The sequence below is a fragment of the Cucurbita maxima genome, unplaced genomic scaffold (assembly GCF_002738345.1).
Source record: "Cucurbita maxima cultivar Rimu unplaced genomic scaffold, Cmax_1.0 Cma_Scf00136, whole genome shotgun sequence".
NCBI classification, from domain to species: domain Eukaryota; kingdom Viridiplantae; phylum Streptophyta; class Magnoliopsida; order Cucurbitales; family Cucurbitaceae; genus Cucurbita; species Cucurbita maxima.
The window spans coordinates 149,475-174,680 of NW_019272152.1; the positions used below are offsets into that span (position 1 = coordinate 149,475).

At 34.9% G+C, this 25,206-nt stretch overlaps 3 protein-coding genes and 3 long non-coding RNA genes across 11 annotated transcripts in view; 4 read left to right on the forward strand and 2 right to left on the reverse strand.

Moving 5' to 3' along the window:
• LOC111473639 overlaps positions 1-1,792 on the reverse strand; it is a 6,102-nt gene extending 4,310 nt beyond the window's left edge. For 2 of the 3 annotated variants that reach the window (XR_002715742.1, XR_002715741.1), the window contains exons 1-3: positions 1,511-1,792; positions 1,367-1,431; positions 966-1,008 (exon numbers count right to left, since the gene is read on the reverse strand). This is a non-coding gene — a long non-coding RNA (uncharacterized LOC111473639). Of the gene's footprint in view, positions 1-30; positions 48-89; positions 1,009-1,366; positions 1,432-1,510 lie in introns of those variants that run through there. The other variant, XR_002715740.1, reaches the window with a different exon arrangement.
• The window catches only part of LOC111473641, a 16,007-nt gene extending 3,321 nt beyond the window's left edge, over positions 1-12,686 (forward strand). The window contains exon 3 of the long non-coding RNA XR_002715744.1: positions 12,677-12,686. This is a non-coding gene — a long non-coding RNA (uncharacterized LOC111473641). The remainder of the gene's footprint in view (positions 1-12,676) is intronic.
• LOC111473638 (glycine-rich cell wall structural protein) lies at positions 3,150-4,100 on the forward strand. The gene is made up of 2 exons (XM_023119100.1): positions 3,150-3,367; positions 3,602-4,100. Exons 1-2 carry the CDS (start codon positions 3,174-3,176, stop codon positions 4,026-4,028), a joined length of 621 nt encoding a protein of 206 aa, XP_022974868.1. The 5' UTR covers positions 3,150-3,173; the 3' UTR covers positions 4,029-4,100.
• LOC111473635 lies at positions 6,733-14,866 on the forward strand. Of its 3 annotated transcripts, XR_002715738.1 has the most exons (10): positions 6,733-6,845; positions 7,131-7,223; positions 7,475-7,609; positions 7,719-7,808; positions 8,623-8,772; positions 9,367-10,940; positions 11,139-12,052; positions 12,329-12,789; positions 13,051-13,125; positions 14,463-14,866. XR_002715738.1 is itself a non-coding variant. In XM_023119097.1 (8 exons), exons 1-7 carry the CDS (start codon positions 6,783-6,785, stop codon positions 12,031-12,033), a joined length of 3,000 nt encoding a protein of 999 aa, XP_022974865.1. In that variant the 5' UTR covers positions 6,733-6,782; the 3' UTR covers positions 12,034-12,052; positions 12,263-12,327. The 3 variants fall into 3 exon arrangements, 2 of the variants coding, with proteins under 2 accessions (XP_022974865.1, XP_022974866.1); XM_023119097.1 differs by lacking the exons at positions 12,329-12,789; positions 13,051-13,125; positions 14,463-14,866 and adding an exon at positions 12,263-12,327; XM_023119098.1 differs by lacking the exons at positions 6,733-6,845; positions 12,329-12,789; positions 13,051-13,125; positions 14,463-14,866 and adding an exon at positions 12,263-12,327 and having other exon boundaries at positions 7,136-7,223; positions 7,471-7,609.
• Positions 14,867-14,878: 12 nt separating this feature from the next.
• LOC111473640 lies at positions 14,879-15,252 on the forward strand. The gene is made up of 2 exons (XR_002715743.1): positions 14,879-15,064; positions 15,132-15,252. It is a non-coding gene; the product is annotated as an uncharacterized LOC111473640 (long non-coding RNA).
• Positions 15,253-19,016: 3,764 nt separating this feature from the next.
• On the reverse strand, positions 19,017-23,791 carry LOC111473662 (probable leucine-rich repeat receptor-like protein kinase At5g63930). 2 transcript variants are annotated; one of them, XM_023119132.1, is made up of 3 exons: positions 23,228-23,791; positions 20,190-23,128; positions 19,017-19,599 (listed from the first exon to the last, which is right to left on the reverse strand). In XM_023119132.1, exons 1-3 carry the CDS (start codon positions 23,236-23,238, stop codon positions 19,220-19,222), a joined length of 3,330 nt encoding a protein of 1,109 aa, XP_022974900.1. In that variant the 5' UTR covers positions 23,239-23,791; the 3' UTR covers positions 19,017-19,219. The 2 variants fall into 2 exon arrangements, with proteins under 2 accessions (XP_022974900.1, XP_022974901.1); XM_023119133.1 differs by having other exon boundaries at positions 20,190-23,117; positions 23,228-23,790.
• Between the last annotated feature and the right edge of the window lie 1,415 nt (positions 23,792-25,206).

Genomic DNA, 25,206 nt, shown 5'->3' on the forward strand with positions numbered 1-25,206 from the left:
AAAAAAAAAAAAAAAAAAAAAACTCACTATTCTTTGCAATTTCGAACCTCGGTCTCCCCTTGATTGCAGTTTTAGGTGGGAAAGTTGACCAGTCCAATACCATAAATACTAGGAACCAACATTTTCCACAAATCATTCTCTTGTTGGTTAAATCTCCATAGCCACTTGAGGAGCAGGCTGTTTTCTGTTAAAACGCCCCAACACCGAAACCACCATTATGAAGAAGTAAGGGAAGTTTTCCCCCAATTTACGAGATGGCTGCAAGAACCCTTTGATAAACCCCCATTCCACAAAAAAGTTCCTAACCATCCATTCAATCATATTAGTAACACTCTTGGGAGATTTAAAAAGGGATAAATAATAAAAAGGGAGGTTATTAATCACCAATTGAGCAAGCGCCAGCCGACCACCATTCGAAAAAGTTAAGCTACTCCACTTTACAATCTTCTTTCGGACTTTTATCCATCACTAGATCCCAAAAAAGATTTATAGCAAAAATTACCTCCCAACGGGGATGCTCAAATAAGAAATGGCGGCTTTTCCACATTACACCCCAAGGAAAAAGAACTATCCAGCAGAGTGCTACCTCAGTATTTATGCCAATAAGAGGAGTTTCAGTGAATTAAAGACATAAAGTATGCTTCTTATGCAAACTCAATTGGGATCCATGTGAAAACAATCGTGGATGGATCTCAATGAGTTTTGTTGAAATTAAAGAGATACAGAAAAAGAAGTAGAGATCAATTTTTATGCGGCAAAAGTTATCGTTTGGGTAATTAAGGAAATCAAGTCCTACTTCTCTTCAAGCATGTAACATCCTTGGACAAAGAAATACACTTCTCTCCCTCAGAATCAGAGGGATCCTTCAATTAAATTCTTCTAAGACTTTATTGAACATATATCCATCTATCAATGACATCATCGTAATGTTTCAACCAAAATGCTAAGAATAAACAAAACTTCACCTCAACAGGGGAATTGATAAAGTAGCAACTTACATGTATGGCCCTGAAACATGACAATAACCATGTTAATGATTTAAACATACACTCTGGGAGAAAGATCCTTCAAAGCATTGAAGCAGAGGCAAGTATCTTCGAATAGAACAGAACTGATATATCTAAATTTCATTGTTTAGGCCATTTTGATAACCGTTTGGTTTTTTATTTTTGAAAATTGTGTTTTCTTTCTCATCATTTCTCTAGGTTTCATTTCTCTTAAAAAGAACGCTCGAATTCTTAATCAAATTTTTCAAAAATTACAGCATTGACTATTTGTTTTTTACTTTTACAATTTTAAATTAAGTCTTCTATTCATATGAAGTGATTCTTAATCGAGTTATCAACAAATATAGAAGAATGTGCACCTAGATAGCAGCCAAACGAGCTTTCTCTTTCGATATAGCTTCCGGTTCGCCTTGCATCTCCGAAACTGCTCGTAATAACCCAACAAATTCAAACAAGTACACAAAAGATCGAAAAATTAGAAGCAAGTGAAAGAGAGAACGTACAGTCAAGCTTGAGAGACCGAAAAAGGAAGAGAGCGCTCCCCAAGATTGCTCGAACTTCCTCAAGCTTCTTGGCGTTGCCGGTCACAATTGTCACTGGCCGAGGTATCACCGATCCGATTCTTGAAGCAGCAATTGTTGCCATTTTCCCTCGGCTCTCGCTGATTCCCGATCACATGATTCGGTCGAGCTCCAAGTACAAAATTTCAGCTCAAGGCGCCAAATCTTAAACCCTAATATGTTACGAGGGGTTTACTCTCACCATATTTTAACGGTTTGGGTTGTTAGGACTCGCCAGCATCCCAATTTTGTACCTTATTTTTATTAATTTTTTTAAATTTATTATATTTATAAAATTGGGATTGAAAGGATGTATTATTCATTAATATTCATTTAAATACCATACAAATTACTAATTAATACTTATAAATTAACTTAAATCTTGAGAATAAAATATTAAATCTTGAGAATAAAATACCGTACCAATTAAATTATTAACTCGTATATAAAATATATTCTATAACTAATTATTATAATATATTCTAATTTAATTGTTTCAATTTTTATTATTTATATTTTTTTTTGCTAGACAAAAAAAAAAAATAATATAAAAATCTTTAAATTCTCAACTTTCCATAATAATAAATTCCCTACGAATTTAAATTTGATTTAATTTCCAAAATAACTCTTAAATATATTTTTTTTTTTCAAACACAAATTTTAACCCAAAAAACTTTAAAATGTACCTATCTAACCAATACCATATAGCAGATATTGTCGTATTTGGACGTGCAGATATTGTTCTTTTTTATATTGGACTTGCAGATATTGTTCTTTTTTATATTGGACTTGCAGATATTGTTCTTTTTTATATTGGACTTGCAGATATTGTTCTTTCTGTATTTGCATATGTTATTCTCTTTGAACTTTCACTTCCCCTCAAAGTTTTTAAACACACTTATACTAAGGAGACCCAAATATTGTTCTTTTTGTGCTCTCTCTCTCGAAGTTTTGAAAATGCTTATACTACACAGAAGTTTTCTCCTCAAAATTTTTAAACACACGGCTGTTAAGTAGACTCATTTGTACTTTCTCTCTCAAAAATTTTAAAATTCATATGTTAAGCGAAAAGTTTTCACACTCTTATAAAAAAATATTTTGTTCTCATTTCCAACCGACCTGGGATCTCATCATCCACATCAAGCGTCTTGTTGGCATTCATTTCTCTCTTCCATTCATGTGGAATCTCACAATAAATATATATATATATATATATATACACGTTATATTATATTTTTACCTATAAAATATGATTGAATTTATGAATATATTTTATTTTTATATTGAAAAAAAAATATATATATGGTGACGGAACAGACATATTCCGGGCATGCAAAGGAATCAACATGCAGGCGTTCCTCCATAAATATTTCCCGTATTTCAAAATGACTTCAACTAACTTTCTGCTAACAAAATTTAAAAATTTCACTTTCCCAGAATGACATTGTCTCAGTGCAATTAAATTTAATTGCTATTTACTCCTCGACAACTTGACTTTGCCTTTGCATTTACGCCCTCCAACTGTTCCTTTTCCCATTTTCCACCCTATATAAACCCCTCCCCACTGCTACATGCAAATTCAGGGATTCAGAGTGAGAGAGAGATAATGGAGAAGCTCTTTGTAATGCTCTTCCTGGCTGTTGTTGCGGCGGCGCGTAATGTTCCCGGTGCTGAGCAGGTGCAGTTCGTGGACGCCGTTGAAGTCAAGGCGGCGGAGTTGCCGACGGCGGGTGGTGGTGCTGTTCGTGATGAGAAGAATTTTATCTACGGCGGAGTTGGTGGATTTGCTGGCATGGGCGGGTACGTATAAAACTATTATTAAATTAAAATATATATATATAGTTGGTGGATTTGCTGGCATGGGCGGGTACGTATAAAACTATTATTAAATTAAAATATATATATATTAAGTTTGATAATTATTTTATTTTAATTTTTATCTAATTTTGAAATCTATAATTAAACAGGTATGCAGGGTTGGGTATGCCGATGCTGGGTGGGTCTGCTGGGATTGGAAAATTTATAATTAAACAGGTATGCAGGGTTGGGTATGCCGATGCTGGGTGGGTCTGCTGGGATTGGAAAATTTGGTGGAATTGGAGGTTTCGCCGGAATTGGTGACCCGGGTGGCCTCGGCGGTATGGGTGGCGGAGGAGGAGGAGGTGGTGGAATGGGTGGTGTAGCTGGGCATGGACTTGGGGGAGCTGGCGGAATAGGTGGCCTAGCTGGGCATGGACTTGGTGGAGCTGGCGGAATAGGTGGTATAGCTGGGCATGGAGTTGGCGGAGTTGGCGGAATCGGTGGTATACCTGGACATGGACTTGGAGGAGCTGGTGGGGTCGGAGGATCCGGCGGCGGTGACAGTGGAAATGGTGGAACTGGCGGGATCGGAGGATCAGGCGGCAGTGGTGGAGACGGCGGAGCTGGCGGCATTCCAGTCGGTGGCTCAGTTCGGCCATAAATTGGAGTTAAAATGTTAATTTCCACCCAATTATCTTGTTTTAATGTTTAACGTTAATCTCAGGTCGTGTTATTATAGTAGTAGTATTTTGATTTTGTGTTTGTAAAACTGTCTGATTTATGCATTCCACGTTTTAAGCTTTTGAACTTAAATCTCCATCATTATTACTGTGTAATTTAAATAATATAAAAAAATAAAATTAATTAAAACTTTTTACTACTAATTATGTTAATTTAATTTTTTTATTAATTATTTATATTTAAAATTAATAATGAATTTTTGTTGATATTTTATTTTAAATTAAATTTTTAACCATATTTTTAAAATAAATTAATAATAATTTTCATCCCATTCTAGATGTATTTTTTAAATTTTGTTCAAAATTTAACATAAGAAAATTCAAAACAATTTTCGTCCGCCAATATAACAAAATTATTTTATATTTTTAAATAAATTTTTATATTTTTATTAACTTTTAACCTTCTAATTTTACTTTTTTCCTTTTTCAAAATCGAAATTACTGTAATTTAAATATTATAAAAAAAATAAAATTAATTAAATCATTTTAAAAATTTTATACTCTATTCACTAAACTATGCTCAACAACCACAAAATGATATTAACTTAGGTATAAACTTGTACTTATATAATAGAATTTAAAACTAGTCAATAAAAAAAAAAAATTAAATTATATATATAAAAAATTAAAATTAAATAAAACTTTCAACTCATAGTTATATTATTTAAATTTTTTATAATTAAGACAAATGAATAATAATAAAAATATTGAAAATTGTATTTTATCCAAAAACTAACATTTTTAGACGTATAATTAAAATATTTAAGTATATTTTTTAGATTTTTAAAAAGTTAAAAGTTATTAATGAAAATGGAAAATGTAAAAATATTATTTTAATATTTTTAAGTTTGTTAGGATATTTTTTAAATAAATTATTAATACTTCCCATCCAAATTAACTCTAAATTATATTTTGAAACTTCTATATTATGGAAATTTATTAAATAAAACTATCGACTCAAAATTATATTATTTTAATTTTTTTTATTAATTATTTATAATTAAGATAGGTGAATGATAATAAAAATATTGAAATTTGTATTTTATCCAAAAAAATATAATTAAAATATTTAAGTGTATTTTTTTAGATTTTTAAAAAGTTAAAAATTATTAATGAAAGTTGGAAATGTAAGAATATTGTTTTAATATTTTTTAAATAAATTATGAGACTTTCCATCCAAATTAACTCTAAATTATATTTTGAAACTCTTATATTATGGAAATTTAATAATGTTAAAAATATTTTTTTTAAAAATAAAATACAAAGTTTGATATATTTTTTGTATTAATTTAATCTAACCATTTTGATTTCAAAAATAAAATTGATTGAAAATTATATAATAAAATTATTTTGTATTTTAAAATACTTTTTATGGAAATTTTAAATTTTAATATATGTAATTATTATTTTGAAGTTTTAAATAACTTATTATTCAATAGTTAGTGTTATGCTTATTAAAAATAAATGAGAGACGCTAACATAAATAAACTAATAACTTATTATTCAATAGTTCTTGATATATTTTTTTTATTAATTTAATCTGGCCATTTTCCATTTTCTATTTCTAACCGTGTTAATATATCAATTGTAATAGTCGAAGTCTGCCGCTAGTAATTATTGTTCGATATGGATCATTATGTATGGTCATCAGCTCCGTAGTTAAAAAATTATGTGGTAGAAAGAAGTTTCCACTCCTTATAAAGAATGATTTATTTTTCTATCAAGATGAAGGTAAGATCGGTTCAGGATCATGGGATCCTTTTCTATCAGATAGGAAGGGCTGTTGCACAAAATGTACTTCTAAGTAATTGCTCCATAGATCCTATATCTATCTATATGAAGAAGAAATCATGTAACAAAGGGGGTTCTTATTTGTACAAATGGTACTTCGAACTTGGAACGAGCATGAAGAAATTAACGATACTTCTTTATCTTTTGAGTTGTTCTGCCGGATCGGTCGTTCAAGATCTTTGGTCTCTATCCGGACCCGATGAAAAAAATGGGATCACTTCTTATGGACTCGTTGAGAATGATTCTGATCTAGTTCATGGCCTATTAGAAGTAGAAGGCGCTCTGTTGGGATTGGGATCCCCACGTGAGATTTCGCAATCCACCTCTCTTGGGAGCCCAACATTATTGTTGGTACAACGCCAGTGTCAAAGCATTTATTATAAAGTTGTGGAAACCAATCCATATCTCTTGGGAGTCCAACATCCTTATTGACACAACGCCTGAAGTCAAAGCGTTCCTTATAAAATTATGGAAACTAATCCACCTCTCTTGGGAGCCCAACATCCTCACTGTCACATTAGCGGGAGTCAAAGCATTCTTTAGCGGTGGAAACCTCTCCTATTCTTATAGATGTGTGGAAATCTCTCTAACAATTTTAAAACTATGAGATGGACGAGTTGATAGATCAAAGGAAAAAAAATAATTAAATTTTAATTTTCTCCCAACAACACAATTTAATTTGTAACTTAATATAATTTTTAAAATTTAAAATAGTTTTGAAGCATGAGTCACGACAATAAATATAGTTGGGCTTATGGGCTCGAGTTGGGGCAAAAATGAAAATAAGGTCATATAAAACCACTAATCTTCTTTACTAAAATTGAAGGCGGGAAAGCTTTCAAATACTCAAGTGTCAGAGGGCGCCAGGGAGAGCAAGCGGAGCGATGGAGAGAAGTAGGTCAAACAGCGATTTGCAGAGCATTATCGATGCCATTTCGTCGTCCGATGTAAGCGCTATTTTATTCCTTTCATCTCATTTCCTTAACTTTCAAATGATGAATTTAAGTTGAATTTGATCATACTTTGACTGTTAATTAAGACTTGCGAACTGTGATTGAGTATGCAAGGAATTGTAGATATTCAGAATTATTTCGTACATCTGCAATGTTTTATTCATTTTCTGGACGAATTCTTTTACTATTCTCTCGAGCATTGTTCAATTTCTGCCATTAGATTTCGGTGAACGGAAGATACTTCCTTCCAGTGGCTAATTGCTAACTTATGTTTTACAGGTCGTCGAGAGTCGTATTCAGCTGCTCAAGAAACTGGAGGATTTGGATTTATCTTGTAAATCAGAGTTGATTTCATTAGTCGAAAGCCTTACAGTATCCGCTCTGCGATTCTTTTCATTTTTAATGCTTTGTCTTTCGTCGGTGATACTATTTGAATACGAGGCATCGGCATTTAACTTTCACAGCTGCATGTAATTAGCAGTTAATTAAAGCTTGACGCAATCTTTGATCTGGTTTTTCTTAATTTTATTACTACCGAGTTTTTATTAGACAAACATTTATTGAAAAACTTGCTATATCTTTCTCTTCCGAGTAAATGTTTGTATACCTTGACGGAGAGATTGATGTTTTGGGAGGATTTTACCTGTTTGGATGTGACGCAATGCTTGTTGAACAGAACGATACTACTAGTGGCTGTAAAACGTATAGAGAAGGACAAAGCCGATTGTCTAGGACAGTTTCTCACACTCGAAGTTAAGGTAAACATTTTTGTTATCTGCTACACAAAGCATTTTTCGCTCTGTATATAAGTCAATATACGAGTTGATAACCTTCTACGATATTTAATAGTGCTGTATTTTTCTTCAGGCAAGTGTCTGGTGTAGAAAGCATCTAAAGATGACGCTCATGTCAATCCAGGAGTCACAGGAAGAAGAGCATTCCAACCTGTTTTTTCAGGTGGTAAATATTAGTTGATGTACATCTTATGCTGGCCAAGTAGATTTTTGGTGAATACACTCCCGCACACACTTAATTGATGCTCTTCCATCAACTTAAATCAATTTTATATTAGATTACGATATTTAGTCAGGGTCTTTTGGAATGTAGATTCGAAACATCATGTAGTTTTAAGATTATCGATAAATATAAAATATTTCTAGCTCTACTCCATCTTTAGATTAATTGTTTCTTTTGGATAAACACTCTTTATCAACAAATTATTTACTTAACACTATCTCTTCACCTGAATTTGAAACAATTTTGAAATGGATCTCTATTCTAATATTTGTTTTCCCAAAAATCTAACATAAATATGTTAAAGATCTCCTATTCGGGCTATGAAAATGAAGTCCGTTGTGTGATATGCAATCATCGACATTGGTAGTCGTCATCTCATATCCATTATTTCTTTCTTGAATAACCAGTGGTGTCCATGAATTTCTGTACCAGTTATAAAACTAACTAGCCGTCTTGATTATGTCAAGTAAATTTCTTTTTTCAAATTGAGCCAGTTGATAGAATATAAAGTTTCCCATGGCACTCTTGTGAGCTATACCTGGGACCAATACATTTCTTTCTCCTTAACGCTTTGTGCCATTTCCATGGTTTCTTCTTTGATGTTTTTCCTTTTCAAGTTTGTGCTGGCTTAAGTATAAATAGTGTTTTATTTTCAGTTATTTTCTTGTTAGGAGTGGAATTATTGTGTTTTTAACTATATTGTTTCATTACACTCCAGCAGGTTTGTTCTCTGACATTAAGTTTCTTTGTGCAGCTTCTTTTGGATGCAGTGAAATTTTCTGCTGCCATTTTTTCAGCTTTGGCAAGATATCCTCTTTCGGAAGATAAGGCGTTGATGAATATGGTTGAGAATTTCATATTGGAACAGCTGAATTTAATGAATGAATTGGTTTCCGAAATTCAGGTTCTAACAGCTTGCACAATAAATTAATTTGTTGCTAAGAAGCTGAATGGTTAGCCCTTCCAAATTTTCTTTATTTTCTTTTCCTTGCTATCAAACTCAGAAAAAAATTGTACTTTGAAGGTCAATTTTAGAGGAACAATATTGTCAACATCCAGGAATTGTGTGATTGGCAAGAAAACTATTGTACAAGCCTCTTCAAACTGCTTTGATAAAGTCACCTAATCAAACTGGAGGCTAGTAACCTCAATACCACTGCTTAGATGAATTATAAACCCACGAAGAGGCTAAAAGTATTATCAACTCACCTTATCTTGGCTGAAATCTGGGAAGATGCTGCGAGTAACACTTCTAGGATTCTTGTTTCTATAATTTATTTATTCTTTTCTCTTTTACTCTCATAATCAAATCTGATTTTTAAAAAAATGGATACATTTGATGTTGGGGTAAAATATCTTAAGTTTCCATTGTTTATTCTCTCTTTGCGAGTGTATTCTGGCTTGAATCAGGTGTGATCCTCGTTGCTTGTTTAGTCTAAAAGATGTTTAATTACTTGTCCTTCATCTGACATCATGGCTACTTTGTTTCTCTTTGTAGAGGATTCGTGAATTTGGCCCAGATATATTGAAAGCTGTGCAGATGGTCATTGATGCGATGATAAAATTTTGTGAAGTTCACTCTCAAGCCCTATATCGAGGGTTCTCTGGTGAAGACTTTGATTTAACCAGCAGTGCTGTTAACCATGTCATCAACGTGCATAAGTATATAATTGAGAAATTATGCGAACTGGGCACCATTGCTGCCAAAGGTGGTGGAGGATTGGTGACAATTCTCAACGTGTCATGGAAAGGAGTGTTTACCTTGCTTCAACTTGGGAATGGGGTGTTAGCATCAAAGGTGAACATAGCAGGCATTATTCTAAATCTAGTTTCACTTGTTATGGAGCCTCTGAAATGTGCATCAGCCACTTGGTCTTCTGTAACAAATGAAGCTGTCTCTGCAAGTGAAGCCAGACGGATATTTCTTCCAGTTAAATTTTTCTTGATTAATGCTGTGAAAATATCATGCCTCTATCCTTGCCAGGCGTATCTAGTACATAAGGAGATTATTCTTTGTGTTCTTACGATCTCGACATATAAAGTTTCGCTAAGCAATGAAAAGTTACTGGGAACTGTAGCTGAAGCAATCACTGAACTTTTGGAGACAACGTGCTTGGATTTGGTCAAGTGTATTCTAAATACCACCGATCTAAAACAAGACCTGAAACTTGGGATTATGGATTTGTTATTCACGAGTGAAAGGTGTTCTCATCCAGATGGAGATCCCAGCAATTGTTTTAGGATTGATCCAATGAATGAAATTTTTAACACTAATTGTGAAGACATGAAGGATGCCAAAACCTTATTGCTTGGTCGCATTAATTTTCTACTTAATCTGTTGAGGCATTCTTTCGATCTCAGTGATGATACAAAACTACTGATCACGACAAAACTCGATGGGCTCTTGGACATTTTAGTTCAAGAAGATGTATATGCATCAGTTCTTCTCCTGCAAGTTCCTTTCTTGTATTTCTCTGGAAAAACTACAGAGCTAAAATGGCAGCCTCTGTTCTCTTCTCTGGTGCATGCATTGAAGACTTTCATGGTTGCAGTCTCCTCAAGCTGTGCTTGGCTGGAACTGCAATCCTTCTTACTTGACAATCTCTGGCATCCTCATTTTCTTTGTTGGGACATTGTTATGGAACTGTGGTGCTTTATGCTGCGCTATGCAGATGATGGGCTGGTGAATGGTGTCATCTCTAATTTTTTTTCAGTAATGAAGTTTTTGGCATCATCAGAACTAGTTCTTGTTCACAGTTCTGCATTGAGAAAAATGGCTAGGTGTATAACGATGCTACTTACATATGGTGCACATTCTAAACTAAATGAGATTTGTGAGTCTATTTTTATTCAGGACAAATCTCGGTCATCGACAGTGATATGGGCTGCCTTGATCTTGGAAGGCTTTCCCCTAAACTTACTCTCTGGGAAGATTAAAAATATTGCTATTCAGAGTATGATTCACGATTACTTGAATTTCATTGGAAGTTTTGACGAGACTTCAATGTTAGCTCTCTCTTCTAGGGTAATTGGGCTGCCAGTATTTTCTGCATCTACTACAATCCAATCCATGTAAGTATTTGTATTTTACCTCGTTAAGGAAACTTCATGCTTTTTCCAACTCTCCACACTCCTTGAAGCCTCTCCAGACTTCAATTTTCAGAAGTATACCGTTTTGTTTTTTTATCACTTCAGCAGGCGATCATGTGACTAATTTTCTTGTTGTTTCTATTTGCAATTGTGTAATTTGGATGGTATAATGTCCCACAGCAAGTTAAGCACCTCTGATATTGATGTGAGAACGTTGAAGTTCTTACTTGCTCTTATCCGTAGCTACAAGCTTTCTGGAGTAGAAAAAGTGAAGGGATTCTGCAGAAAACTAATATCTGAAACATTGGGGATCATCTCGTGTATGAAACATCTTTACGCATGTAATGAGATGGAGGAGGTCATCTTGGAACTGGAAAAGCTTTTTATCTCAGGACCCACGGCCTCAGATGCTCTGTTATATGAATGTAAATCAGGTTTGGTTCCTTTCTTGGCAGGACTTGCACACATTAAAATGACAGAAACCGAAGATAATGCAAAAAGCTGTGCTGTGTGGGAGTTGTATCACATGTTATTTAAAGAGCGGCATTGGGCATTTATACATTTGGGGCTAACAGCTTTTGGATATTATGCCGCACGTACTTCTTGTGATGAGCTGTGGAGGTTTGTGCCACAGAATGCAGCTCTTTCGTACGATTTAGAATCAGGAAAACATGTAAATGAAGAAGGGTTTATGTTAGAGTTCAAAATATTTCTTGAGAAGGAAATGGCTCTCCTCACAGTAACACCGAGCGCAGAGCAGCTATTACTGCTTATGAAAGAAGGGCTACTGTTAAAAGATAAGTTCAATACGTTACTAAAATCAAGTGGAAAGGGTATCGAATGTAAGAGCATGGAGATTGATGAAGGACCATCTAGCAGGAAAAGAAAGCTTCCTGAGGGGATCAGCAAGGGAATGGAATTGCTAAAGAATGGATTAAAGTTTATGCGCCAGGGTCTCTCACTGTTGGAGGCAAATCATGTCGATTCCAGAGAACTTCATAACAAGCTTTTGAGTCACTTTTCTGGCCTTGAAGATGAAATAGATCGTCTAGACAGCCAGGGTGGGGTTTATTAAGTCAACTTCAATTCCAAAGGTACACTATTCTTATGAATAGAATTGTTTGTACTTGTTAGCATGTATAAATAAATTTATTTTGTACTACATCATCGCTTTTATTTTTATTTACTTTTAATAAGGTAGGGGGATATCTTAAACATGGCCGTGTAATCGTGGCTTCAAATAAATGGAGAAATTTAAATTCTATTTTCAAATTGTTAATGCCTTCTTTTCTCTTTTCCGTCAGACCCATAAAAATCCAAGAGTATGGCCTGCGTCAGTGATTTATGTTCGTGCTATCCTTCTATTGCAGAATGAATCGAATGCCAGTTTCCATTGTGTTCATCAGTCTTAACATAATGAACCATATTGATTCGAGACTCGGTGGTGACGCCGAGAAGTACACTGCCTTATAGCCTTCTTCGGTGCCAAGGTCTCAGAAAGGTTTTTTGCTACTCGTCTCGGTAATCATCTCTCCAAAAGTTGCTAGGTTCGTTCACGATTGATGTTGGTTACAAATCATTTCTCTTTTAAGATCACACGAACTTTCTATGAGAATTATTTCTGCATCGAAACCATTGATGGCATTTCACTGTATGGGCCATTTCAGGCCCTATAATTAGTAGAGCACTTGTCGACTGTAGCAAAGCTTGAGAGAAAGTAGAAACGAATTATAGGATTTCTTGCACGTGTTGCATTTCTGTGCAGAAATTGAGGCGTCAATCCAGTATTAATGGTAAGGCGACTGTGACGGACACCATTTTGTTTTCTGAGGTATAATATCAAATCCCTATTCCCCTTGAATTTAGTTTATCTCCGAGTGTTTCCCAAGTTGATTGATATAAATTATATTACCAAAATCTGAAAATGGTAAAAGTCGTTTCTATAGAAGTGATCAATAACCGTTTACCTGAGCACCACTAAACCGTCGGTATTTGTTTATTTATTTTCTTTTTTCTTTTTGAAAAAATCTGGAACAAAGTAAACTATGTTGTATGTTTGATGATTGAGACTTCGCCTTTTGCTTGCCCACAGCTTTCAAACCTGAAAATGTCATCGGAGATCTCGAAGATTTTCAGGAGGTGGTTTCAGTGGACCCAATCAGTTCAGGTATTCTGAAATTGTTGGGTTTTTATATTCAAAGCATGGGTATAGTTAATCGATAATTGTCTCTAATATCTAGTATTTCTCGGATCCCAAGGGCAGCACTTTCGTAATATTCTAATGTAGGAACTTAGATAAAATAAATCGTTGAAATTAGAATTTGGTAGATAATTCTTAATGATAATCTCTTTATTTAATTTTTTTTTCACTTTTTAGAAACGCTTTTGACGTCTTAATAAAAAATTGTTATTTTATTTTAAAATTTTGATTGACTATAATTTTATAAACTATTTCAATGAAAGATTACAAGATGACTAGAAAAAAAATCACTTTCAAAGAGTCACTGAACAATTATATTATATTTTGAGTGTGCTTACATGAGCACTAGCATGTGGTAAATTATTGTGCTTAGTACCACTCTGATAAAAGTTTATAGTTGCCGTGAAGTATTTCGCGACTACTTAAATTATTGTGCTTAGTACCACTCTGATAAAAGTTTATAGTTGCCGTGAAGTATTTCGCGACTACTGGCCTTGCAGTGAAGTATTTTCGTGATAATTAAATTACACTGCCATTTTCTTCAGGGGCCAACTTGAATACCCTGTCATTAGGATTTTCATCATTTTCCTAGAGAAAGATCTTAGAAAACACGCGCCGACTTGAATACCCTGTCATTAGGATTTTCATCATTTTCCTAGAGAAAGATCTTAGAAAACACGCGCCGCGTCTCTGCTAGTGGGTCTGCATCCATTTTCCTCTTCCAGATGTGCTATATGTAGAATATGTGTCGAATTAATGGAGGAGCATGTAACCCTCTCTTGATTTGTTTACGAGAATATCAAGAAAAAGACAAAATAGGGTTCCTCTCTTGATTTGTTTACGAGAATTTCAAGAAAAGACAAAATAGGGTTCCTCTCTTGATTTGTTTACGAGAATTTCAAGAAAAGACAAAATAGGGTTTTCCGACAAAATAGGGTTCCTCTCTTGATTTGTTTACGAGAATTTCAAGAAAAGACAAAATAGGGTTTTCCGGATATGTGAGTTCTAAGTTTTCAAAACCATTTCTTTTAACACAGTCTACTACATATTTATCAACACAATATATGGATGGTGAACGTGATTATCAACACATTAAATGTTCTATAAAGCTTGAGCTAGACAACACAATATATGGATGGTGAACGTGATTATCAACACATTAAATGTTCTATAAAGCTTGAGCTAGAGTGCCATCATTTACGCAAGCATTTTCCTGTTTCCACTCTTCATGAAGATCCTCATTAGCATTCTGATGCTCATTTTCTTCCCATTTTTCACTGTTTTCATGTCATTATTACCTCCAGATCAACTGTATGGCATAGAATACGAAGTCCGTGTGATCAATGGCTTCACAAACAACTCCTCACTGCCTCTGGTGATATGGTGCGCATCCAAAGACAGTGATATCGGCGGGCGTGCGCTACAGGAGCACGATGATTTCAGTTGGCTCGTCAAGACCAACTTCTGGATTACTACTACCTCACAATTCTCATGCACTGTCAAATTGGACCGCACAAGGAAGAGTTTCGATGCATTTAAGGTACCAAGAGATATCTACCGCTGTAGTGCTTTCAGAAAATGCTCTTGGTTGGTTATGGAAGATGGATTTTATTTCAGTGACGACGAAGTAAACTGGAAGAAGGAGTTCTCGTGGTAAATCCATTCCTCACCAGACCAGCTAAGTTCACTCAACTCTGTTCTACTTCTCTAAGTTCTCGTGGTAAATCCATTCCTCACCAGACCAGCTAAGTTCACTCAACTCTGTTCTACTTCTCTAGTTTTTACTTTTACTGTCATGGTTTTGGCCTAGCGTAGTTGAGGAATGGATTACTATTTTGAGTTATATAAATGCGAGCGTAGCAAAGCAATTAGAATACCTCGATTATCTTAGCGCAATATCATCTAAGTTATATAAATGCGAGCGTAGCAAAGCAATTAGAATACCTCGATTATCTTAGCGCAATATCATCTAGTAAAAATCCCTTTTTTCTTTGTTTCTTTTTTAATGATTTGGGTAGATAGATCAAGTCTGTCTATATTACCGGTGTACCGTGTACTTTTTGAGTTTATTAATAATAAGTAATGTTTGTTCAATTATCCTGTGGCTTATAATGGTCCGTAATTGCCTTTATTCGGTACTCTGCTTTTTGGATACTCTTGATCCTACAGACAGTTATAATGGTCCGTAATTGCCTTTATTCGGTACTCTGCTTTTTGGATACTCTTGATCCTACAGACAGGAAACAGAGTGAGAATATATAATAATAAGAAACTAATTTAGTTTCAGAGTCATCAAGCTTCTTAGATAGTCAGCGGTCCTTACATAATCAAGCTACTTTATTAGCCATGCTAGCCATTAGACAAGTCCCGTAGTTCTTATAGGCTCAACCTTAATCAAGCTACTTTATTAGCCATGCTAGCCATTAGACAAGTCCCGTAGTTCTTATAGGCTCAACCTTAGCCACAGCCAAACTTGTGGAGCAATGTTTGAGGTCAAAAGAATTGCTAGGGGAGAGTAAGGAGGCTGCTAGGAGCAAAGAGAAGAGATAGCCATTGATTCTAAGCTTCTCTGATTTTGTTCACAGGGACATATGGCAGGCAGCAGTAGTAACAAAACTTGGACGGGTAATTCCTGTTAGCAACCACCCAATATATTGTCCACTTTGAACATTAGCTCTTATTACTTTTAACTTTTGGTTTCTCAAAAGTCCTTATACCAATAAAGATTTATTCCTTATTTATAAACTCATAATCAACCCCTTAATTAACCTATATGAGACTCCTCTCACGACAATCCTCTTCTCGAACCAAGTACACCATAGAGCCCTCCCCTAAGGCTTATAGAGCCCTCAAACAACCTCCTCTTAATCAAAGCTCGACTCTTTATTTGGAGTCCTCGAACAGAATACACCTTTTGTTCGACACTTGAGTCACTTTTGACTACACCTTCGAGACTCACAACTTCTTTGTTCGACACTTGAGTATTCTATTGACATGACTCTGATACTATGTTAAGAACTATGTCACTCTACAATGGTATGCTATTTGTCCACTTTGAACATTAACTCTCATAACTTTACTTTTAGTTTCCCCAAAATGTTTAGTGAGATGTATTACTTATAAATTCATGATCAAGCCCTTAATTAGTCGATGCGGTACTCTTCTCCCAACTATCCATAACCATTCCAACCCCATAACTATAACTAAGTTAGTTTGATGGTGCAACCAATCTATTAAAAATAGTATATATCATCAAGGTCATGACTAAAATCACAATCAGCCTGTGTTATATTTGTAGGCTAAATGGAAACATTTAGAACCAGAAAAGTGGATAGTTTGGTAAGAATATTTGTAGATTCGGTTTTGGGGGGGATTCTAAAAGATATCTTACTTGAAAAAGACTAGACATAACATATCTACTACCGCAGAAAAATGGGCAATTGAATTTCATGCAGGGCCCGGCCCGAGGCTACGCTGAAGATTTTCCTGACATGATGTACAGATTTCCTTCCTCCATTTGTTGCCGTGGACTGCAAATTTAAATTGTTGCCCAGTTTCGGTACTTTTTTTTTTTTTTGCCATCTCTACCTACTCATCCTTCAACCTGTTCTTTCTCGTCGCCCTAGAATTTTTATAATACTGCCTGCTCGTAAATCTCTTAAATGTCCTCAAGTTTCCACAAACACGCTTCGAATTTGAGGAGGCTTTTGGACATTTCTACTCCTCCATGGATTGTGACACGCTGCGGCATCCAAGGTGGTCGAAACAGCTGTTTTATATATATATATATATATATATATATATATTATTTATTTGATCTCTTAAGTTTTAAAATTACAAACTTATTTCTCGACTTTTTTTTTTAATTCATAAATTTATTAGATAAATTGAAGTTTTTGAATTTTAATATATATATATATATATGTTTATTTATTTGATCTTTTAAGTTTTAAAATTACAAACTTATTTCTTGACTTTTTTTTTTTAATTCATGAATTTATTAGATAAATTGAAGTTTTGAGAATTTTTGTAGGTAAAATTCAAATTTACATCTTATAGATTCATTAATTTGTAAAATAAAAAAAAAAAAAATAATCTTTCAAAACTCTTTACAAATTTTTTTTTTTGAAGAAAATTATTAGATTGATGAAAAATTAGAGACTTCTTAGATTTTTTTTTTTGAAAAAAAAGGTTTAGAATCAAAACATTCCCTTTAAAATTTAGATTTAGAGATTAAATTTGTAATTTTTTCTTAGCCTTGAAAAGATAGAAGTGCTCCCGTTAATTGCTCTTTTAAGTCTAATTAATTAAATTAGTTCAAAAGTAAAAAACATGTAAAATTAAGTTAAAAAGTGATACAAACACATTTATTGATTTAACACATTATATAACCTGTCATAAAAGAATTCTAATGTTACTATGTGAATATGTTCTAAGTCCATTCGAGTAGAAACTTTGAATTACGACTTTAAGTTAACGTAATGAATCAAACCTTTGTTAGGTTTCTGAATTTCTTAGATGCAATAATTAGGTCAAAGGCCTTACGAATGGAATTAAGCAAAATTCGAGTCACCACATATTAACAATTAATAACAACCATATGAAATTACAAAAAGTATTAAAATATAATATCGCCCAACTAGCTTGATTTGAAATTCGAGATGACCGAACCCATAAAATGCCACCATTTTTTTTAAAAAAATATTATCTTAGTGTGATTAGATTTCTACCTCACTAAAATTATTGCCAACACTTTATCAAACATTTGCTATACAATCTTGTTTAATTATTTGAGTCCAATATGAAAAAAAAAAAAAAAAAAAAAAAAAAAAAAAAAAAAAANAGTTGCTATATTTACAAATTTGAGTTGTACCTACGAGAATAGTTTGTTTATCAGTAATAGATATTGTAACAGCTTAAGTCCACTATTAGTAGATATTGTCCGCTTTAGTTCGTTACTTATCATCGTCAGTCTCACGGTTTTAAAACGTGTCTACTAGAGAGAGGTTTCCAAAAAAAATTTTGTTTTCCTCTCTAACTAATGTGGAATCTCACAAATATTCTACGTAGAGATATTTAATATTTTTCAACTTTTTAACATGATTTCATATAATTCGAAGTCAATTGAAAAAAAAAAAATCCTTATGATGGTTTCATATGTGGGGGGCAATTGTTTTACAGTGGGATTTATTCAAATCATGAGAGGTCCTTATGATGGTTTCATATGTGGGGGGCAATTGTTTTACAGTGGGATTTATTCAAATCATGAGAGGAGGCTTAAAGGAATATCTTAGATCATATGCCTTTATTTGAATTGGAATTACATCCAATCAACCCAAAAGTAAAACCCACATTCACTTCTCAAGTGCCTTTATTTGAATTGGAATTACATCCAATCAACCCAAAAGTAAAACCCACATTCACTTCTCAAGTGCTTTCCAATATTACCAAAAATATATTAAAAAAAAAATTATTTTTTTATATATAAATAAAATAATAAACTTATTTGATACCAATTTCCTTTACCGCAAATTCAATGTCAATTTTGATCAGAAGTTTATTAAAATTATAAAAAAATTTATAATTATCAAAATCTCCATTTTTTAATGATTGAGCTAAAACTCAACAAGAGTAAAATTGAGACAGTGAATGAGCTCGTTTTCATACGAATACGAACAATTTGATCGTCTTGTATCTAAAACATCGATCTTATAATTAAAAGAGACGAGTTGTAAACTTAGATATCTTTGAAAGACCAAGCTCAAATTGTAAGGTCCATCTATGTAAGATATCAAACGTTCTAAGAGTTTTATATTGTCAAATATTGAAAGATTGAATTATTGACCTGAAAGACGAGCGATGGAATGGGAAAAGCTTAGACTTTTATTGCTAAGACTGATGTTTTACATACAAAACAATGGTATTACCAACTATACATGAAAAATTGTATTAGTTTCTTTAACAAAAATACAGAATTACTATGAAATGAAACCAATCAATTTCTGTTAAAAAAAAAAAAAAAAATCAGGAGGAACAATCAGCAACTAGTATGGATGAACTGTCATACTGTGTTATCTTTGAGGGGAATTTCGGAATTCGGAGATGGAACGAAATTCACTTCTTGCTCGTTAGACTCTATAAGCATTGATACAACGTCCCGCATCGATGGTCGGTCAAAAGGAGACATACTTGTGCACATTAGAGCGATTTTAAGTACGGACATCATGTGTTCGACGATACTTCGGTCTTGAAGGTTCAACCGAGAATCAAATATTCTCGATGTGAATGAATGGTTACGGAAAAAGTTTTTGACCCATGTTACAAGATCACCTCCCTGATCTAATGGTTGAACGGGAGTTTTTCCCGTTAACAACTCGAGAAGAACGACCCCAAAACTATAAATGTCGCATTTTTCGGTAACCTTCATAGTGTATGCATATTCTGCACCAAAAGAGAGATTAGCTACTGTTCACGATTTATGTATGAACTTTATTGTTAGCTAATAGTGTAACAATCTAAACCCACAACTAGTAGATATTGTCCTCTTTCCCTCAAGGTTTTTAAAACGTGGCTGCTAGGGAGAGGTTTTCACACTCTTATAGCAGTTGTTGTCCTCTTTGGGTTTTCCCTTTCGGGCCCCGTGTTTGCTACGGAGAAGTTTCCATACTCTTATAGTAGATATTGTCCTCTTTGGGCTTTTCCTTTCGAGCTTCCCTCAAGGTTTTTAAAACGCTGCTAGGAAGAGATTTCCACACCCTTATAGTAGATATTGTCCTCTTTGGACTTTCCTTTTCGGACTTTCTCTCAAGGTTTTTAAAACGTGTCTGTTAGGGAGAAGTTTCTACACCCTTACAGCAGATACCGTCCTCTTTGGGCTTTCCCTTTCGAGTTTCCCCTCAAGGTTTTTAATACGCGTCTGCTAGGGAGAGGTTTCCACACTCTTATAAAGAATGTTTTGTTCCTCTCTCCAACAAAGGTGGGATCTCACAAATAGAAATATTAAGATACTCAAGTCAGAACAAAGAGCTTACCAGGAGCGATGTATCCATACGAACCCGCAACGACTGACATTGATTTAGAATGAGGCATGTCGATAACTTTCGCAAGACCGAAATCACCAACATGAGCTTCAAAGTGATCGTCGAGGAGAATATTATTTGACTTGATATCACGGTGAACTATCATTGGTTTGCAGTCATGATGCAAATACGCAAGACCTTCTGCTGCTCCGATCGCAATTGTGAACCGAGTTGGCCAATCCAAGCAACAAGACGACCCGTGAATTACTTCACCTAAACTACCCTTTGCCATGTATTCATAAAGGAGCAGATTGAAACCCTGGTGGTAGCAGTATCCATACAGCTTAACAATATTTCGATGCCTTATCGTTCCGAGCGTCAAAATTTCGGCCTGGAAACTGTTTTCGACGTTGCTCCCTTCCCTGTTTGATGCCAGCTTCTTAACAGCAATGATCTGTCCAGTATGAACCATGGCTTTATAAACTGTCCCACAAGCACCCTTTCCAATAATATAACTGTCATGGAAGTTATTTGTGACTTCAACCAGATCATGGAAGCTAAATCCCTCCTTGGGAGGTAAGTAAAAACCCGAGTCCAAGTCCGAGTCCGAGCACGGTATCTCGGCCTCATCTTGACATCTCATTTGATGCAAAATAATCACAATTAAAATGAGAGAAACCCCACCTACAGCACAAGCAATTCCTGTGATGATTTTACCTCTTGATGTATTTTCACTCTCAAAATAAGAATCCCCATTGCAATCACCAAGAGCTCCGCCGCAAAGTCCGTCGTTACCTCGGAAGCTATCGACGCCCATGTTCTGAAACAATGGTGTCAACGGTATCGGCCCCGTAAGGTCGTTGTACGAGAAGTTGCAGACCGATAAACTAGATAGGTTCTCGAACTCTCTAGGAATTTGTCCACTCAAATCATTGTTATTCAGCAGCAGAATTTCTAGAAGATATAGTCTTCCCAGTTCTGGTGGTATTCTCCCTGATAGCTTATTATAACTAAGATCCATTGCAATTTGCAAGCCTAAAAGTGACCCCAACTCCTTCGGAATTTCACCAAAAAACATGTTTCCACCAATCTTCAACTCTGTCATTCGGGACATCTTTCCGACTCCTGCAGGTATGTTCCCTGACAACTTGTTTCCCGACAGGATCAGTAGCTCCAGCTGAGTAAGTGATCCGATCTCATTCGGTAACGACCCCGTAAACGCGTTGTGGCTCAGATCGACTCGTTGAAGCATCTTGCACTTGAACAATTCAACCGGTAACTCGCCATCAAGTCGATTTGATGAAACATTCAAAGTCACCAATTGAGTGAGCTTTCCAATTTCCTTTGGCAGCTTAGATGTGAACAAATTGTTTGCAATTTCAAGCCTTTGCAACTTCTTACATCTTCCAATATCCAAAGGAATCCGACCATCGAATCTATTTTCGCCGAGTTCAATGGCTGAAAGGTTCTCCAAGCTGCAAAGCTCAGATGGAAACGCCCCGGTAAGCATGTTCCTACCGACACGAAGCTGCACCAAAGATCTGCAATTCAGAATCCCAGAAGAGATGTTACCATATAGCTTGTTGGACTCCAAGTTCAATATACTCAGGTTCGAATGTCGACAAAGGTGAGACGGTATCGTCCCTGTTAGGTTGTTTACTGAAAAATCGACCACCCAAAGTCGGCTGTAACGTCCAAGCTGTGAAGGAATGCTACCACTGAGGGAGTTATCAAACAGCTGCAGTTGTACCATCTTAGTCAAATATTGAAAACCAAACGGTATACGTCCTCTAAGATCGTTTATTGATAGGTCGAGCCGTGTCAAGTTCTTCAACGTACTAAGTTCATCAGGTATTACACCAGCCAGCAGATTCTTGAAGAGAAAAAGCAAGCGCAGACCCTTGATCTTACTTAACTCAGAGGGAATGTCACCATTTAAAGAGTTCTCTGAGAGATCAATCTCTTCAACCAAAGAAAGATTACCAATTTCCTTTGGAATCGTCCCATTAAGGCCATTTCTGTAGAGATACAGCCTCTTAAGAGAGCTGAGATTCCCCAATGCCTTTGGTATGGAGCCAACCAGATTATTAGCATACAACGCCATGACCTCGAGACTCCTACACTTCCCAAGCTCCTCCGGAATGCTACCAGAAAACTGGTTACCCCATAGAACCATCTCAGTTAAGTTACAAAGCATCCCGAGCTCCCTCGGTAGCTCCCCTCCTATCTCGTTTTGAGCAAGACCAAGCACATTAAGACTTTGACATCCACTTATCTCAGAAGGTATACTTCCAGAGATACCATTCTGTCCAGCTCTAAACCTCTTAAGTTTCTTGAGATTCCCAATAGAACGAGGAAACAATCCCGTTAGCTGGTTCGTATACGCCACGAACTCGACTAACGACGATAACTTCCCGATCTCCTCCGGGATTGAACCACTTAGTACATTGTTACAGATATTCAAACTCCTCAAGACAGATAGATTCCCTAACTCAGCTGGGATTCTCCCCTCAAACATGTTGTTATTAAGAAAAAGATATTCAAGACATGAACAATTTCCAATCTCTTTGGGAATGTTCCCAGTGAACTCATTGAAAGATAGATCAAGATAAGTTAGATGAATCAAGTTACCGATAACGGGGTTCACGGATCCAGAGAGCTTCTTCGACTTCAAGTCGAGTGACCATACGACCGGAGCTTCACCAGAAGTGCATTGCACACCGATCCAACCGCACGGTGTCCGGTCCGCAGGGTTCCAGTTCTTTAAACTACCAAACTCATCCTTAAGTGTCCTTTTCAGCTCTAAAAGGGACAGCCCTTCTAAGTTTAACCCTTGTGAAGTACAGAACAGTAGATTGGTTGTGAACCAAAATCCAACAAAATTGACTAAAAAGCCTCCCCTTGGTTTTACATTTGCAGACATTTTATCAAACATCTTGCCTACACAAAAACTACCACCAAATTATAAACGAAATCTTAAATCTCAGAGAATGCAAACAAAAAATCAATCAATAATATGAGTAAACCAAGATTCAAAAGAAGCTACAAACCTGATAGCCATAACTATTCCGCCATGTCTTGTTCCAACGAGAAGCTCAAAACCATGAAGCTCATAAATCGAAGAAAACGAAAGGGAACAAGAAAAAGGGGCAGATCGAAGATGAATTTCAGGGCATTTGCAGTCAATAATTCGGCAGAGAGAAGAACAACAACAAAATCATCACAATCTATATCACTTTGCGGCGGAAATCGAACACTTGGCGATATCATATTCAAGAACACATTGATAACAAACCCCCAAATTAGCGATTAAACCAAACCCAAAAAAGGAAAATAGATTATTAAAAGGAAGAAGAAAAACCAGAGATCATTCCGTGAAGCTAAAATGGCCGACAAAGAATGGGGAGCTGATTTTAAGTGGTTGGAAAGACGAGAGAAATGTGAGTTCATACACAACTTGAAAGAATGAAACTTCGAACCTTTTCTTCTCCAATACTCTCCTTTTTTCTTTCTTTCTGCAATTTATTTATTTAATTATTTATATTTTCTCTTCGCCAAGCTGATCCTTAGAGCTGGTCGTTAATGGAGTCCTCGTATCATATTCCGTTTAATAATGAAGCCATTGAAGAAGAAGAAGAAAGCTTCTTCTTTATTTCTTTCTTTTAACATATATATATATATATATATATATGTATGTATGTATGTATATGTATGTATGTATTTGTCCCTTTCTCTTAGGTTAAAAAAAATATGTAATTTATTTTTGTAATATTGGAATTTTTTTAACCATTTTTAGTAAAAAAAAAAAAGAAAATATGTTGATTACCATTAAAACTTTTACAATATTATATTTTTAATATTAAGTTATTAAAATAATACATAATAGTCGTAACGCATTATTATAATATTTAAATCAATCCAGACACAGTAAATTAGAATTTGATGTAATATAGATAAATATTTTATTAATTTATCTAATAAGTGAATATTCACTTATTAATGAATGATCAAATAAGATAATACATGTTTTTGTTAAAGTGGATATTAGGATTAGGATAAGGATACAAATATTTAATAATAAAATAAAATGAATATTAAAGTTCTATTATCCAAATAATTTTAGGTTTAAATTTAATAATAATGTTTTTATTTTATTTTAATCTAAAAAAAAAAAAAGCTATAAAAAATTATAATATGCTTAAAAATTAGACTGAAAATTAAAAGATTTATTATTATGTTTTTAATTTATTTTTTAGATGGAATAATAATCACTGAAAATTAGGTTGATTCTCTGTACTCGGATGACGTCATGGATGACCAGTGGCTTCAACGTCGTCGTTTATTAAGTCGTCACACGTGTCAACCTTTCCTTTAGTAATTGAAAACTCCATTAATTTACGGAGATCTTCTGGGGACAATAATAAATAAATCCACGGCGGAAAATTTTCAACCGTCCGTTTTTTAAATCGACGACTCTCCGTATATCTATGCTAATTATTTGTCACGAAAGGTTATGGGCCTGGAAGTGGGCCCATTAAGTTCAATGGATGATGGGCCGAATAAAAGTGGCCGACTCTTAAGTAACCACCGTCTAGATCGTCACTCGGCGTTTGTGTGTCGAAATCGGACGGTCCACAATGGCGGATTTTGGAGGCTGGTTGCCTACTCATCAGATCTTGAAAGGCCGGTCGGTGGGGTCCACATGAAATTATCGAAGAACTAATTAAAAAATAAATAGGAAAAAAAAAAAAAAAAAAAGGAAAGTGGGAGAGCTTCTAGGGTTTGGCTTTTCTCCATTACTAAAGAACAAAGTGAAAATATTTTATTTTTTCTTTACTTGGTTCGAGTTTCTCTCTCCCGTCCTCTTTTCAAGTTCCACTCTTTTTTGTTAACAATGACGACCCTCCACAATAAACCTTCACGAGATAAAAAACAATTTCGTAACGAGAAACCTCGAGGACTGTCAGCCTATACTTCATCTCATCCGTTTCGTTATAATACGTTTCGTACTTTTAGTTCTTACCCTAGG